General features: G+C 38.9%; 1 protein-coding gene and 1 long non-coding RNA gene across 4 annotated transcripts in view; one reads left to right on the top strand and one right to left on the bottom strand.

The window, feature by feature from the left end:
* LOC111925881 (uncharacterized) overlaps window positions 1–9,611 on the top strand; it is a 45,085-nt gene extending 35,474 nt beyond the window's left edge. For both annotated transcript variants that reach the window (XR_015282825.1, XR_002862540.2), the window contains one exon: window positions 9,540–9,611. This is a non-coding gene — a long non-coding RNA (uncharacterized LOC111925881). The remainder of the gene's footprint in view (window positions 1–9,539) is intronic.
* GCLC (glutamate-cysteine ligase catalytic subunit) overlaps window positions 1–16,447 on the bottom strand; it is a 39,580-nt gene that overhangs the window by 3,635 nt on the left and 19,498 nt on the right. Inside the window, exons 4-15 of one of the 2 annotated variants that reach the window (XM_086876086.1) lie at window positions 14,928–15,041; window positions 14,140–14,198; window positions 13,912–14,048; window positions 8,166–8,240; window positions 7,186–7,302; window positions 6,244–6,382; window positions 5,610–5,722; window positions 4,839–4,931; window positions 4,011–4,115; window positions 1,957–2,038; window positions 1,763–1,866; window positions 1,550–1,670 (exon numbers count right to left, since the gene is read on the bottom strand). In XM_086876086.1, the coding sequence (XP_086732212.1) occupies window positions 1,550–1,670; window positions 1,763–1,866; window positions 1,957–2,038; window positions 4,011–4,115; window positions 4,839–4,931; window positions 5,610–5,722; window positions 6,244–6,382; window positions 7,186–7,302; window positions 8,166–8,240; window positions 13,912–14,048; window positions 14,140–14,198; window positions 14,928–15,041 (1,259 nt within the window). The remainder of the gene's footprint in view (window positions 1–1,549; window positions 1,671–1,762; window positions 1,867–1,956; window positions 2,039–4,010; window positions 4,116–4,838; window positions 4,932–5,609; window positions 5,723–6,243; window positions 6,383–7,185; window positions 7,303–8,165; window positions 8,241–13,911; window positions 14,049–14,139; window positions 14,199–14,927; window positions 15,042–16,447) is intronic. The other variant, XM_086876087.1, reaches the window with a different exon arrangement.

The raw sequence follows: 16,447 nt of genomic DNA on the forward strand, positions 1-16,447 counted from the left end.
CCAGCTATACAAAGACCAGGAGGGTAATTATCTTGCTGTGCTGCCAGAAGGTGGTGACTGAAGCTCAAATGAATTATGCTGGGGCAAGGTTACAGCCACAGCAGCTAAGGCGTCAGTGATCTTAACTCATGAGCGCTGTGTTTACCATTTGAGAAATCTGAAAAATGGCCACTCTTTGTGGCTATGACTCATACTAAACAGGCTACAGATCAGGAACATTTGATTTAAGATCAAGAGTAAACTGGAATAATCCAAAGCTCACAACTGAGAAACATTGTGGCACAGTAATACAATACCTAATGGTTTTTTATTTTGTGAATTCTAGCTTTTAAGAAGCCTCATTTAAAAGTCATTTCAGTTCATAAGAGCTGAACTATAAACCTACATTCTTATCTACCTCGCTTTCACAGCTTTTAGGTCTGTGTAAATACAGGAGCTGACTTTTGCAATGCCTGAAACTTTGCACTAGGTAGCAAAGCTTTTCTTTGGTGGGGAACACCTGCAGCTGGGGTTGGACCCAGGTCACTAGGCCTTAGGAAAAAGACCCTGCTAGAGTTATTAATTCCTTGTTTTCTCAAGACCATTTCTCTGAAGGAAAAAAACCCAAACCAACAGACAAGGGAGTGTTTAAAAACATGTTACCATTCTGAAGAACTGCTAAATCAGTGAATTGCCAGATAAGATAAAATCCCGATTTCCACCTCAGCTTTAGAAAAGTCTTTACCCTAGAAACTTCTACAGCAATTTTCAAGAATTAAAAAGGAATGCAACACTTTAGTTTAAAACTCAGGATGGGGAGAAAGAAAAAAAAAATCTTGACTTATGAGGCTAAAATTAACCATCTAGCTGAATTATTATTTACATCAATGTAGTTAAGCACACAGTTCTGAATTAAGTTTAGTCTGCATCTTTCACTCATTATACTGCTGAATATTAAAAGGAAACATAAACAGTCATTATAACCTGTCTTGAAAAACACTGCAACGTGGGAAAAACAGTGGAAGAGCCTGATCTGCTCTGCCTTGTAGTTCTGCTACTTATGGAAGGACTTGTCAGTGAGTTAAAGTCTAGGTCCCATGATCTAGCAGACCTGAGTTTAGACTTATGAATGCTTTGGAGGAGTCAGCTTTGGAGTCACACCAGTAATATCAGGCAAACTATCAGACCCAGCCTCAAATACTCTTACAATACTCAACTGACAGGGCAAAGTGGACTATGTATGTGTATGTTTAGACTACTACGAAATGGACAATACAGCAGCAAAAGCAGCAGTAAACAGTGTTGAAAAGCAAAATCGAGGCCTGGGTATATACTACCATCTAAACCATAATTTTTACTCTATCAGTTATTCCTAATTTAAGTTCTAAAATGGATCACTAAACATTAAAAATCAAAAATAGACAGGACAAGATTTAAGCCAGAGAACGCACTCCAGTCCTTCGCTCTAATGACTCAACAGCTGACAAGACACCCACAGCTCCCATCAGTCTTATCCAACTGGAGGTCGAAAAATGCCAAGAAAGTCAATGTCCAAAAATGTCAAACATACCAGAAGCTCTCTTTTTAATTAGCTTCAGATAGTTTAGGATGGTGCATCTTGTGTCCACATCCACTTCCATGTTTTCAAGATAGGAATTCAAAATTGGGATCAAACCAGGAAAGACTCCTTCCTGTGTAAGAGAACAGAATAAGCATAAATCACACTCAGTCTGGTTTACAGGAGGGTAGAATAGAATGTATTCCAGGTAGAAGAGGCTATGACCTTCCCATTGATAATTGTATCAATGCTCATTAAGGTGTACTCTTCTGTGTCAGTGCCTGTTCCATTCTGTGCAGAGCCACATCCATCCACAACAGCATTTCCACCTTCATGTATGACAAAGGGAAAAATGGTTAAAAGGCAAGAAATGCGCTAAACATCCACAACAGTGTTAGTCATATTACTTGATGTGATACCTTTGCATATATCTTTTCTGAAGTAGAACATTCCCTGTCGTACAGCATCTCTTTTCTGGGCCACCTTCATGTTTTCATCCACCTGGTAAAAAAAGTATTTAAAAGATCTGTGACATTTTAGAAAAGTAGGATTCTACCAAACTGTCACAATTGGGTTTTTTAAGTTGAAACATCTACTGTATTTCTTACTATTTCATCACACAAGGTCAAGCTGTGAAGCGAAGGTTTATTTCATTGTTCAGGGTCCAGGACAAACCCAGGAATAGATGACATTTTATGAAACTGGGTCTCCAGCAGAACAGGTAATGGTATCATGTTAGAGCATGCTATGCTAATTTAGATTTGGATGAAAACACAGGAACAGTTATGATTAACAGTTTGCATCCCTTCTGGCAGACTTCTTTGCATATTTAGATGAAATTTAAATAAGTACGGAAGAAGAAATTTTCAATTTTCCTAGCCATGATTTGCTTTTTTTATTAACAAAATCATCATTGTCTTTAGAAGAATTATCACTGCATTAAACAAACCTTCAGAAACAGCATTCAAATAAGTTTGTACAGGAGTTGTATCTATTCTATTCCCAAACACCTGTTAGATATTTAAACTCAGATTGCTAGCAAAAAAATTGTACATTTCAGGCTTCTCCAAAGTCCTCCAAATTACAACGTTTGCTCTGCAAATGACATAAGCATTGCTCTGTCTTTCTGGATGGAAGATTTTGTCCAAGTTCTTTGGTTTGTGTTCTCAGGGAATTAACATCATACAGCTTTTGGACATCAGCTTTACCATACTGTCTTCAGAAAAAGAGATATAATTTGCTGAATTCTTTGTCTGATCTTTAACTAAAGACTATGCAAAATCTTCACTTACTTCTTACCTTTCAAAGCTGTTTTCAGTTAATTCTATATTATGAAACTTATTTACACAACAGGTTGTTTTTGAAAGTTTGAAAGAACTCCAGTCTCAGCTGATGAGTGTTCAACCACATTCAATCAGACAGCCAAGATTAGTGTGAGATTAGCCCCATAACCCCCTATTATTTTACTTAAAAGAGACAGGCTTACCAATGGTTGTGCAATTCTGTGTTGCATTACCTGCCAAATTGCTTGGCAAGCTCAAGTAATTTTAAGCCCCTCAGTCCTCCAATTCTGTTCAGGTTATTTCAGCACCTGATCTCTTACTCACTCTTAACTGGTAGTTAAAAATTTGCTGCTTTTGAGATACTCAAATAACAATGTAATTATGTAATCTAAGGGCTAAACTGCTGCATTATTTATGCAGTCTGAACTCCCTGAAATCTCCTTTTAGAAGTCATACCAAATCATACCATGTATGTATGGTATGATTACTGTAAATTTACAACTTCAGTATTTTTCTCTATTGTAATTAAAAAGCCCTATGAAAAGCCACAGGATACTATGGCTATGCTGGATTTTTCAGCGTAGTGTCAAAAGCCCTCCTGCCCTACAAGATCTTTTTTAAAGTTACCTATAACATCACAGGAACATCCATGCCAAAAGACATTTTGTTGGTCAAGTGCCTCAGAAAGAAGACATGCAAGGACAGTTTCACACAAAACAATTCAGCAATTGTGAGGGAAAGATTAAGGAAAAAATACATTTTTCATGGCTTGTCTGTCTAAAGACAAGTCACAGTTGTGATCAGAATCAGTAGTATTTTTTTATTTTGACTTCCACAGGGTATTTCCCCCTCTGCATGTAAAATAGGGGCAACATACCCTTTTCTAGCCTCAAAACAGCCTTGTGACAATGGTATTTCTCAACACTTCTGCAGCAGATAGACACTGCTAGGCATCACAGAAATTCCTACAGCATTTGCCTATGTTTAATTCCATGAGACAGCAGTAAAATATTTATTTTAATACTGTAGAGTTTAAATTAATTCAAAGTACTGGTACAGATGAAAACTGACTGGAAGATAAAAATGACTGTTCTGTAAGTGGACAAATATTATTTCCTAGCTTGCAGGGGATAAAAATAACACTTGATGCATAACATTTAGCTCTAACAGATCTGATCTTTCACACCTACCTTGGACAAAGGAATGAGAAAATCCAGTTTATATGACAGAATCACTCTGGTTAGCAATACCACAAACACAACATATGCAGAGTTTTCAAAGTCTGTTAACTGGACCTAGACATGAAAGGAGTAAGATTCCATTAGTTTAGAGGGAACAAGGACTCATGCAAGGACAGTCTGGAACAGTTTGACTCGGATGTTCATGTTGGCACTTGTGTTCACACACACTGTACTTGCCCAGGGGTGATGCACACGCGCCATCACCAGCAGTGACTTCCAGCACTCAATGCATGCACACGCTTCAACAAACTCAACCCTGCAATTCGATGCAAAGCACACTTGTGTTTCAAGAGACTAATAACCTGCACCTTCAGGCTCTCTGTCTAATTACAGAAGTACAGTAGCTTTTAAATTTCTACTTTAAAAGGATTAAGTTCAGAGAGCTTAGAAACAGACAGCTATAGAATAAAAGCACTTGTGAATAAAGTAAACCGTGACACTGGAATTGTTCAGTACCAGGAAATGTACTGGAGAAATACAGTCTCTAGAAGCTAAATGGGGCTTTGTTTACTGCTGCTTTAATACAAGCCTAATTCCTTTCCCCATCACCCCAAATCCATTAGCATGCGTTGATGTGCTGCAGTGGAGTCTCCTGTCAGTTACATTCCCACAGTCCGTGTCTGATTAAATACTGCTGTCCACTTCACTTGCATCTAGCAAATCAAAGGGGAGAAAACACAGCACAAGTAATAGGAGTTTGATACTGGATGGCAGAATGCCTGGTACTGTTCCACTTAAAAGGAAATGTGCTCTTGTACATACTGATGTCTTCCTTACCTCCATGGGTCTGAATTCCACTCTCCATCCAATATCTGAATTTGGAGGTGGTGGCTTAAATCTCATCGTCTGCCAGTTTGTAGACTGAATATTCTGCAAAGCACATGAAATAATCTGTCACAATCGAGATACACATAATTCTATAATATAATTGTAGAAAAATAAGCAGATAAACTAGAGTCCTAATCTTTTCTGTGGAACAGTGTAGCAGGTTAGAAAAGCGGTTCCAAAGTAAGTGCTGTAACTTCCTAAAGCTCACAGTACAACTACCCATCCTAGGAGCAAATATGTTCTACTTTCTCTTGCTATTTTGTTTGAGTATTATGCACAAGACACTAAGGGACCAGCATGCAGCTGACTTTACTTTTTCATGAGGGGCTGACACATCCTGAACTAAAAAGGCCTATTATTACCACAGCTATTACTTCATAAATCTGTAAAAGAGAGATTTCTACATAAATAAAATACAAACCAGTTTCTAGGAAGCCTTAAAAATGGATGGTTCCCCTTAACATTTATATACATAGTTATAATTTAGGCTCTTCGTATTTTATTTGGTTTAAAGTATAAGTCATTACCTTCTAAATAGAAGATAAAATGAATAAATGAATGTGCTTATAACTGCAAAGTTATATGCTAAAAAACTGGCTGAAGTGAAAAATTAATGAAAAAATTCTTAGCTAATACAGCCATCCTCCAATTATGTAGTATTATAAAAATAAGCAATTATATATTTATATAGATATTAAATTCCTCTATAGCAGACGTAACCTCAAAATGGTCGGATTCATTTGCATCATCTAGATGTATTTTCTCCTCAAACAAAGTCAATGGGTCTCGAATAAACAAGTGTGCAATATGCTGTGCCAAAAGGTGGTCAATACCTACAAAATGAAAATGCAAACAAAGAATTCACACATATCAAAACAGGCTCTAGGAAATTATTTTTTTTACAAGACTGAAAATATCTAACACTGCAATGCTACCTCAACCCACCACATCCTGTTAAAGCAATGACTTCAGGAAGGAAGGAAATGATTAAAAAGAGAAAAAAACCCAAACCCAAACAGGTTCTTGTTTGGAAATGGCAGCTGAATATTGGTAGTGGCTGCCATTCTTCCTGTTTCCTGATGCATTCTGTGCCATGTTTCCTAAAGCAGTTCAGCCGTAAAAATAAAACATGAATTCCAGCTAGAGAAACTCAGTTTGATGCATTAGGGACAGTTTCTGTTAAAAGTGAATCCTTTTTTAAAAGCTCTCAAGACCACTCTGCACAGATACTTCCCAAGTAGGAGTCACTCTGAGGGCTGCACAATGTTTGTAACAAACAAGAATAAAAATATAAAATATCCCCACACACTGCAAACATAATTCTTAACCTGCTCATAATGAAGCAAACACTTACCTTCCTTTATTAGGTGCTCGTAGATATCTTTGTCTATTGTCAAATCAATGTCATTGTATTTCTCACCACATTCAGATAGATAACTGTCTATGGAATCATATCTGGATTTACTGATTCTATAATGGCTGTTCTTCAGTGGCTATATAATTTAAGAATACAATATTTTAACAGCTTGTTAACAATGTTACCTAAGTTTTGCTCACTAATGACACGTTGAGAATTATTATCCTATTTAAAAAACCCTACAACCTCAATTAAAATTATTAAAAGCATGAGTCTTAAATAGGCTCAATATAAAGTGATTCTGGAATTACAATTATTTTGTTTGCAGACACATATCTGAGCAAAAATCAGTCATCACACATTGACTAGAATTCTACAGAAGCAGAAATGTTTTCCTGATGTAATACACCATTACCCCAAGCACCTGGAAAGTATTAAACACATACCAGTTTCACCATGTGCACACTGTTAGAGATGCCCTTAAAATAGGTAGTTCAAGAAATATTTCAAGTAAATTTTAAGAAGTATTTATTTTAAGTAATTTTGTAAATGCCTTGAATGGAAATTCCTGCTTAGAGAAACTCTACAAGTTCTCACATCTGGCTCTCTTGATTTAGCTCTAGTTCATACTACCTGCTAATTAACCTAGTGCAATTTTTGAATTTTGGGCTCAAGCATAAATTAGAAAGTTTCATCATGGAGGCCCTTTTCAGCCAGATGTGGAAGACTGGGATTCCATACCTGATTAAAAATATGCATTTGTTAACACAAACTGACCAACCAAGGTGAGTGTTTATACCATCTCTCCTGTATTTACCACAAAGACAATCACATTCTCTCATCAGGGATTCTGATGAGCACAAGCAGAATTTGATACTAAAGGAGATTTAACTTTTTTGCCTGAAAAAACCCAGACACCTTCTCCATAACACAGCTTACCTCTAGCCCTCTCTCCTCCCGTGTTCGATCATCCACGGAAGCTGAGATCACTCCCCAGCGACAGTCAATGTCAGACACGTAGCCTCTGTAGAAGGGAGATGCAGCACTCAATGCCATCTAAAATGAAACAGCCTGATATCAAGACAAAGGACAGGCCAAGGAACCAAAAGCAAAATACAACCCCACTGGAAAGGGATTCAGAGGAAACTGAAGTACATATAATTCATTTAATATGTATTTCATAGCAGAAATATCTCAACTGCTACCTCAAAAAAATGCCTGGGTCAAAGGTTAGCATTCCTGAAGTGGCATCTGACATTCCAAATATTTTACCTCTACAGATCAGCATTTAAGGAACATAAAAATGACACAAGCAGAAGCACTTTTGAGAGAAATCAGCAAGTATTCTGCTTGCTCACTTCCAAAGTTGACCTGGCAATCATTTTATTTTGTTTGTTTAGCCTAGCACCTTAGTAACACAGCTGGAACATATCTCATTCAGGGCAGGATCTACTCATCATCCAGACCAGACAGACACTTTATTTTCATAACTACTGTTACAAACAGTTGTTTATTACAAAATGCTTATAAAAGATTTAAACTTAACCTGAAACCCTCTGTAACACCAGAGGGTTTTCAACACCAGTTGAAAAACTAAAAAATTATTTTAAGGAGCAAGCTTGCCTTATTTTCATGAGAAACTGCCCACATCTATTTCTAAAACTATTCAACAAGTCTCATGTATGTGGGAATGAGAGCAGAAGGGAAGAAACAGACACAAGGGCCAAGAAGGAACAGATATTATCGGTTTTGTGGTGTCACCTGCACATTGAATAGTTAACATGACTCATGTGACAACCTATAAAGAGCCTTCTCCCAGAGTACCCAATTTGTGAGCTTGCAATTTGGGTATTTATTTTTAATATATAGTGGTTTTTGCCACTAAGAAAGAGTTCATCTGACAGATGTTCACTACTTACCACAATGGGACAAATCGTAGCTAGCTGATCATAGAGATACCTTGCTTCAGAAATGCTGCAAGCTTGAAATGTTACCTGTTGGAAGATGTACAGTTGCTATCAAATTTCTATAATCATACAACAGTTTTCCTAGATTTAAAATAAAGTATATAACAAAATTATTTACATACTAAAAGCTTTTGTTTCTTTTGTTAGTTTTTTTTTTTTTGTGGGGGTTTTTCCCCCAAGTCTTGGACATATTTCTGCCCCACTTATCAGTAGCATTTATGTTACAAGCTTCTTTCCATGCCATTTCCATGTTCATTAAAAGATTTCAGACCATAATGCTTCTACAGTGAGGCTGAATATATAAACACTTGCCAGAATCAAAGAAAACTGAGTTAACATCTAGAGTACACATGGGTGAATAATGCACCTTCAGGAAGTAAGCCAGGAACCTACTTAGAACAACAGTCAAACTCTATTGTAGATTTAACATTTGCTTTATGTGACACTAATCCTGTTTTAAAGAACATTTCAAGATGCCTTTGATCCTGAAAAACTGTGGGGAAAAAAGAATATCTGTGTGTCTACTGTAACTTTCATTAAAAAAAAAAAAGAACAACAAAAAAAACCACCTCCAGCTTTTTCTGTATTAGAGGACAGAACCCAGCAAAAAAATAGAAAAGAAAAATTATTTGCAGAAGGCATTCATGCTTTGGAAGCCCTACCACAGATAGGCCACTGGAATATGTAACTCCTTTGTAATATTTTTGTGAAATTTACTCAGAGCAGTATCAAACAGAAGACACATTTATAGTAGCAGACCTTACCCTCTAGACTTTGCAAACCAACACTTTATGAATTTTAAAACTCCACAGAGTGATCAGTCTAAAAACTCCTTTTGTCTTAGAAGTTCATGTATTCACAGATCAGAGGAAAACTTAGATGGGAATAGTACCACAGTACTACAGTACCACTACTGTAACATTATACAAAAGCTTCAGCTCCCAATCGACATCTCTGCTTGCTGTCTTGAAGAATTCCAGTTGACAGAGGCTTTCCTCTTCCAAGGATATTAATTAGAGTATCCCACAAAACACTAATATTCTTCTCAGCTTGCCACTAAACCAAACTGCACCTCAAGTAAGACTTTAAAAAACAACCAACAAATCCCTCCAAAACTCCTGAATTCACAGGTGCCTCAGTGATGGATTTTTTGGGGGGATGTTGATGATGGTGATAAAGGGGAAATATGGTATTTGTCTGTGTTTGTTTTGTCTTTTTAAATCTTCATCCAATATTCATGAAAACATCCCAAATTAGAAAACAGCTGTGCTGTGGAGAAATATTCCTTCTATGTTATCCTTCAAGTGGCTTGTTTTGTTTTTTCAGAAAAAAACAAGGGAAACAAACAAAAATCCAGTTGGATTAAAAGACAAGATTATCTCGCAGAAAAGCAGGCAAGTATGATTTTTCATCACTTATTTTGGACATTCAGCACTAGGGAGCCAGCCTTTAAGTGGGGTGGGTTGACAGGATACCCACACTCTTTCCCCAGACAGTGAAACTGGCCTCCCCTTTCCTTTTATGTTTATTCCAAACCACACTAAATCTGATACTCAACATGGTTTCTAGACAAATGTCCCATTACAGAGAAAAAGGGCATGGCTGTCTTCTCCAGAAGGCCTGTAGGCACTGCCAATGCAGACTATCCCAGCCCAAGCTCATCAGGACATTATTTTTACCTCAGGAAATGCATCAAGTTGTCGTTTGGTGTGGAGTACTAAAAAAAGGAACAAAAACCAAACCAACAAGACCACCCCCCAAACACAAAAGGAAGCATATATACTACAAACTACCTTAAAAAAATAGGTGGGTCATACATGTTTTCTTCTAGTAAGTTATCAGGAATTAATACAGAAGCAGCTGCCAGCCTTGTTTTCATTCTCCCTTTGATAATAATAGGACTACCAAATTTGAATTTGGCCACTGATTACCAGAATGTGGTAATAAAATGTAGCAGTATGCAGTAGTAAAATAGTACTGCTTTAAAAAAGAATTTAATAATGTTTTTAAAGTCCATACAATGACTGAATAAGGCAGGATTTCTTTTATTGGTCTTAAATAAGAGAGATGGTATAAAACAAACCATGGCAAACCAACACCTCGTAAAACCATACAGTATCATGTACACTTTACTATCTCATCAGATTAGTTTTAGTTTGCCCTAGTGACAAGAAACTGTATGTAGCACCTGTCAGGAACTTTTATTTATACAGCTATTCTAGTTTTGCAAGCTCAAAGGGAGTGCTTTTTATGAGGTTTTCTGTCCCTGCTATGAAACAAGAAGAGCCTGGAGAATTTCCTTTAATCCCATAGAGAGTTAACGCTAGCCTCTTCCTAGCTCTGCTTCCAAGACTGTGGTGGCAACAGGCACATTTTATCAAGACTCAAATAAACCATGATTACCTAAGGTGTTAGTGCCCAGCATCAGAGAAACATTTAAAGCAAACAGAAATGAAAGGATTAAAGCACTCTTAATATTCAGCACCTGGATTTAAAGGGAAGATACTGTGAGACAGGAATAACTCAGGCAAATCACCAAAAACATAAAAAGTGGGCATGGTCTAAAGAGAGAAAACAGAATCAAAAATATCTTTCAGCACACAGTCAGAGAAGACTACTACCCACATGGATTTGGTAGGTTTGTGGTACAAGCAGTGAGGAAACAACTCCTTAGCAGATAGCTAAAAATATTTAAGAATGAGAAACTTTGTAGGAGTTCATGATAGGAGCTTGTCAATGAATTAAAATTTTACAAAAACAGAAAGCTACTTATTTTTAAAAATATTCCCACAACCTCTTGCCACTCCCTGCTTTTGCAGTTCTAAGGGTGCAGAAGAAGAACACCCAAAAAAACCTCTCCCATTTCTACAAGACAGCTCAGTTTTCATCTCCAGAGTGTCCTCTGGTCATGCCTCAAAGATGACCAGAGTGGAAGATGACCTTTCACACTTGGAAAGTGCTGGAGTTTGAGAAGCAGGTGCTTGATCAAATGTGGCTTGACAAATTCAAGAAACCCTCTCAGCAAGTCATCCAATTACATTTGAATATTAGCAGAAAAAAACCCGTAACACGCAAGCAAATAAACCTGGCGTACTGGATTGACCCTGGCTGAATGCCAGATATCCACCAAAGCCATCATTCCTCTCTTTTCCTGGACAAGGAAGAGAAAATGTAACAGAAGAATCAAGGATCAAGGCAAGGCCAGGGAGAGATCACAGAATCAATTAGGTTGGAAATGACCCCGGAGATTACTGAGTCCAGTCTATGACTGAACACCACCTTGTCAATTAGACCACGGCACTGAGTGCACATCCAGTATTTCCTTAAACACCTCCAGGTACAGTGACTCCACCACCTCCCAGGGCAGCCCATTCCAATAATCACCCCTTCTGTGAAGAACTTCTTCCCAATTTCCAACCTGAACCTCCCTTGGTGCAGCTTGAAGCCATTTCCTCTTGTCCTGGCACTGGTTGCCCTGACAGAAGAGGCCGACACCAACCTGGCTACAGCCTCTTTTCAGGCAGCTGTAGACAGCAGCGAGGTCTCCCCTGAGCCTCCTTTTTTTCAGGCTGAACACCCCCAGCTGCCTCAGCTGCTCCTCACAGGACTTGTGCCCCAGACCCTTCCCCAGCTCTGTTGCCCTTCCCTGGACTCACTCCAGCCCCTCAGTGTCTCTCACAGTGAGGGGCCCAGAGCTGGACACAGCACTCCAGGTGTGGCCTCAGCAGTGCCCAGTGCAGGGGGACAATCCCTGCCCTGCTCCTGCTGGCCACACTACTGCTGACACAGGCCAGGATGCCACTGCCTTCCTGGCCACCTGGGCACACGCTGGCTCATGTTCAGCTGGATGTCAACCAGCATCCCCAAGTTCTCTTCCACCAGGCAGATTTCCAGGCTCCTTCCCCACCCTGTAGCTCTGCATGGGGCTGTGGTGGCCAAAGTGCAGGACCCAGCACTTTGTCTTACTGGATCACCTACAATTGGCCTTGTCCCATTGATCCAGCCTGTCCAGGACCCTCTGCAGAGCCTCCTACCCTCCAGCAGATCAGCACTGACCCAACTTGGTGTGGTGGAGATCACTCACCAGTAACTGTCACAGGAAAACAGACCTACCTTGGGGAAATTAATTGAATTTATTACAAGTCAAATCAGAGTAGAATTATGAGAAATAAACCCCAAATCTTAAAATCCACTTCACTCCCAAATTCTCTACTTCCTCCCCTCCCAGTAGAGCAAGAGGATTGAGGAATGAAGGCTGTGGTCAGTTCATCATGAATTGTCTGTGCTGCTCCTTTCCCTTCAGGGAAAGGACTCCTCACACTCTTGCTTCAGAGTATGGGGTCCCTTCCCTGGGACAGTCCTCCAATGAACATGTTCACTGCTCCAACATGAGTCTTTGTCCTGGCATCAGCGGGGATAATTAATTTAGTTCCCAGTGGCTGGGAGCAATTCTGTGTTTTGAATTCAGTGTGGAAATAATGTTGATAACACACTGATGTTTTAGTTCTTGCTGAGCAGGGCTTGCTCTAAATTAAGGACTTCTCAGTTTCCCACGCTCTGCCAGCGAGCAGGTGCACAAGAAGCCAGGAGGGAGCACAGCTGGGACCTGAATTGGCAAAAAGGATATCCCATACCATATGGCATCATGCTCAGTACATAAACTGGGAGAGTTGGTTGGGAGGGGCCAATTGCTGCTTGGGGACAGGTTGAGCATTTGTCAGCAGGTTGTGAGCAATTGTACTGCTGAGCACCACTTCCTTCTTAAGTTTAATTCTCCCACTCTCTAATTTTCATTTCCATTATTATTATATTTTATTTCAATTATTAAGCAGTTTTTATCTCAACCCACAAGCTTTTCTGATTTGCCTCCTCATCCCACCAGAGGCAAGGGGGTATACTTGTGTGTGAGGGAGCAACAGCATGGTACTCATTTGCTGTCTGGGTTTAAACCACAACAGCCCTTCCCATGGGCTACACTTAACTGCTCCAGCATGGGTCCCTTCTCACAGGGTTCAGTCTTTCAGGAACTGACTGCTCCATCATGGGTACTCCATGGGGTGACAGGTCCTGCTTCCTTCATGCATCCACCTGTTTTGGTGGGGGGTCCTCCAAGGGCTGCAGGTGGATGTCTGCTCCAATGCCAAACTCCTGCCTCACCACAATATTCACTGCAGGCTCCAAGGGAATCTCAGCTCTGTCACCTTGAACACCTCCTCCCCCTGCTTCTTCACCAACCTTGGTGCCTGCAGAGCTGTTCCTCTTACATATTCTCATTCCTATCTTTATTTGCAGTGTCACTGCACAGTTTTTCCCCTCCTTCTTATTGTACTTATCTCAGAGGTGCTACCACTGTCACTGCTGGACTCAGTCTTGGCCAGTGGTGGGTCTGTCTTGGAGCCAGCTGGCATTGGCTCTGTTGGAGATGGGAGAAGCTTCCTTCTCATGGGAGAAGCACCTTCTCATAGCAGCCATCCCTGCAGCTCCTCTGCTAAAAAAACCTGGCCACAAAATCCACTATGCTTGGATTTTAAGACTAGAATACTAGATACACCACTCATTCTTTTATCTCCCCTTTTGCCACACCGATGTACAACACATCAGTTGGAGAAAGTGAAAGTAGACATAAGACAAGTCTTGAAAAAGGAAGTGTTTAGAAAAGTCAATATGCAAGAATATCTTGAAAGCAGATGCATTTTACCTGGAGACAACAGTTTCCCATTCCAAAACCCATAGCATCCATATATATGTAGTCCGGCTTAGCTGCCTTTGCTGCTTCCCCATCATCATTAGGAAATGTTTCAATGAAAGGTGATGGCGTGTTCTTATCCTTAAATACTGTGTGGAAAATACAGGCACTCAGTAACTCAGAGCATGAGACTAAACAATTATTTTGAAAAGGAGCCAAGATAAGACTGAATTTACTCACGTGGTACATTTATCACAACCTTCTCTCCTCTTCGGTGTCGAATATTTCTGGTCAGTGTACTATGACAAAAGAAGAAGTTTTTTGAATTACATGAAATTTTCTCTTTATGCAAATATATTTGCAGCTACTTTCTCAACAATTTTTAGGATTTCAGAATGTCAACTTTTTATTTATTTTGAGCACTCTCCTTCAGGATGCTTCTCTTCCTAGTTTTAAGATAGACTGTAAAAGATACGACACTGAATTTTTCTTCACTAAAGTCAGTCTTATTTATACTGATAAAAGAGTCAGAAGCAAAAGGCTACAGACACAAAGAATCCAAGGCCAAACTAAAAGGTATGCTTAGTTTTTAAACAGAATAATGTTCCTTGTCCAAAGTCTCCCGTCACAGTGAGAAGTACATCATCCATTTCAGAGTAACTAGGGCAAGCTACTGAGTACAGAGATATCGCTGTGACATACCTAAGTGGGAGCTGGATTAACCATGATGGAAGCATTTAGGTACAGGATTTCAAACTAGAAACAATTTTGCAGTAGCAAAATCAACATTTTTTGCCCCATAATAGTGTCAATTATTATATAAAGTTCCTTTTACTTAATTAATTTTCAAGGCACTTTGAAAAGAAAATACAAGTCATCACAACTATTTCTGTGCAAGTCCTTGTGATATCTGCAGCAACCAGCTACAGAGCTCTCTAGTCCAGTACTGTAAAGAATTTGCAGATATATCTATGATATTTAGGTAGACACAAAATATTCAAGTTCTCAAATTTCCCAAATAGTCTTACCTAAATCTAGGATGTTTATTGATGGCTTCATCTGGAAAAAAGAGTGATTTTGAAGCTCCTCCTTCTACTGGTGTTGGCTGATATTCTGGCAGTGTAAACCCAGGGCACCCTAACCTGTGTAACAGAACAATGAGACCCAAGCTGTAATGAAAACAGACTGTGATTTTAGAACGGTCAGATGATCAGAGATTAGGATTCCAGTAGACAACCGGCCAACAACCACCTTCCACAGTGGTTAACACAGCTTTTTTTTTTTTAAAAGAAACCCCACTGGTCTATCATTAGACAGAAAACATGGACATTTTCAGCAGCTGATGCAGGAAACTTCAGTACTATGTGGGGTACACACACATTTTAGTGTGCTAGTGCTTGTTATTAATACTGACATGCAGCTGCATTATGTGTTTCAGCGTTTATCTCGAGGATTCAGGTCAACTGCCAAAGTAATTTATCCAGCCCTACTTTTAAAATATATGCTTAACGAATTCTGTAATAATTAGAATTAGGTACACACATCCTAAGTCTTATAGCACTTCTAGAGCTCTGAGAACCCTTATGAGACAAGTGTCATAAGCAAATAAAAATTGTGGCTATTAGGTGTAAAATGCTGAGAGATATGCCAGCTAATCAGAATACAGCCCTCCCCTTTGAGAAACTCCATTTTAAGTTTCAGAGTCACCTGAAACAAGAACAAGCTCTCAGTACAGCTGAGACAAAGGAACATTTGACAAGATTGAGGTAAAGCATCAGATTAGTTTCTCCATGTTGTACAGTAAAAAGGGCAAAGATTGTGTTGAGAGGTTCTAGTATTTGGATGGTTAAAAAAAAGTTAGCGGATAAAATTACAAACAAACTAGTCAAGATAACAGAAAACACATTTCTGAGAATATTATTTATGTTCAATATTGTTTCTTCTTCCTGGTTTCATTAAGTTGTCCTACAGCTTTTAAAGCCAGCTTCACTTACCTAAGTGCTACATTGTAAACTGCATCCCTCCAGTCCTCAAGAAAGAAAGCAACTTTCTGGTAGAGCAGTGAGTGCTCACAGATTTAAGAACTACAGACACTCATTTAGTATTTAAGCTAGAATTTTTTAATATTTAAGCATTTTCAAATTGTTCACTTTTAACTGAATTATTGTAATTTGAATAAACTTACTTCTTTACCTTTCTTCCATCAGCATTCTAACAAATTTTTTTGTCTTTTCAAATGCACAGATTTTATTATATACACGTGTACATGCTCAGATGCACACAGTCATATGAACGTATTATTGTAGAGACGATGTGGCAAAAAACTTCAACCCCATGAAGCCTCAGAAATACATGCTAGCAAGAGTCCAGTCAAACCAACAAGGACTTGAATGGCAAGATAGCAAAAGGCAGAAATAATAAACTAAATTAGGCTAGCCTAGGGAGAGCAATCTCTAAGGAATGAAAGTATGTTTGGAATGACCCATAAGTCATAAACAAACTACATTTTATTTACTAGCTTTCACTGAAGTCCAATGTACTGCTCCTA

Source organism: Cyanistes caeruleus, chromosome 2 (genome assembly GCF_971803275.1).
Source record: "Cyanistes caeruleus chromosome 2, bCyaCae1.hap1.1, whole genome shotgun sequence".
Classification (NCBI taxonomy): Eukaryota; Metazoa; Chordata; class Aves; order Passeriformes; family Paridae; genus Cyanistes; species Cyanistes caeruleus.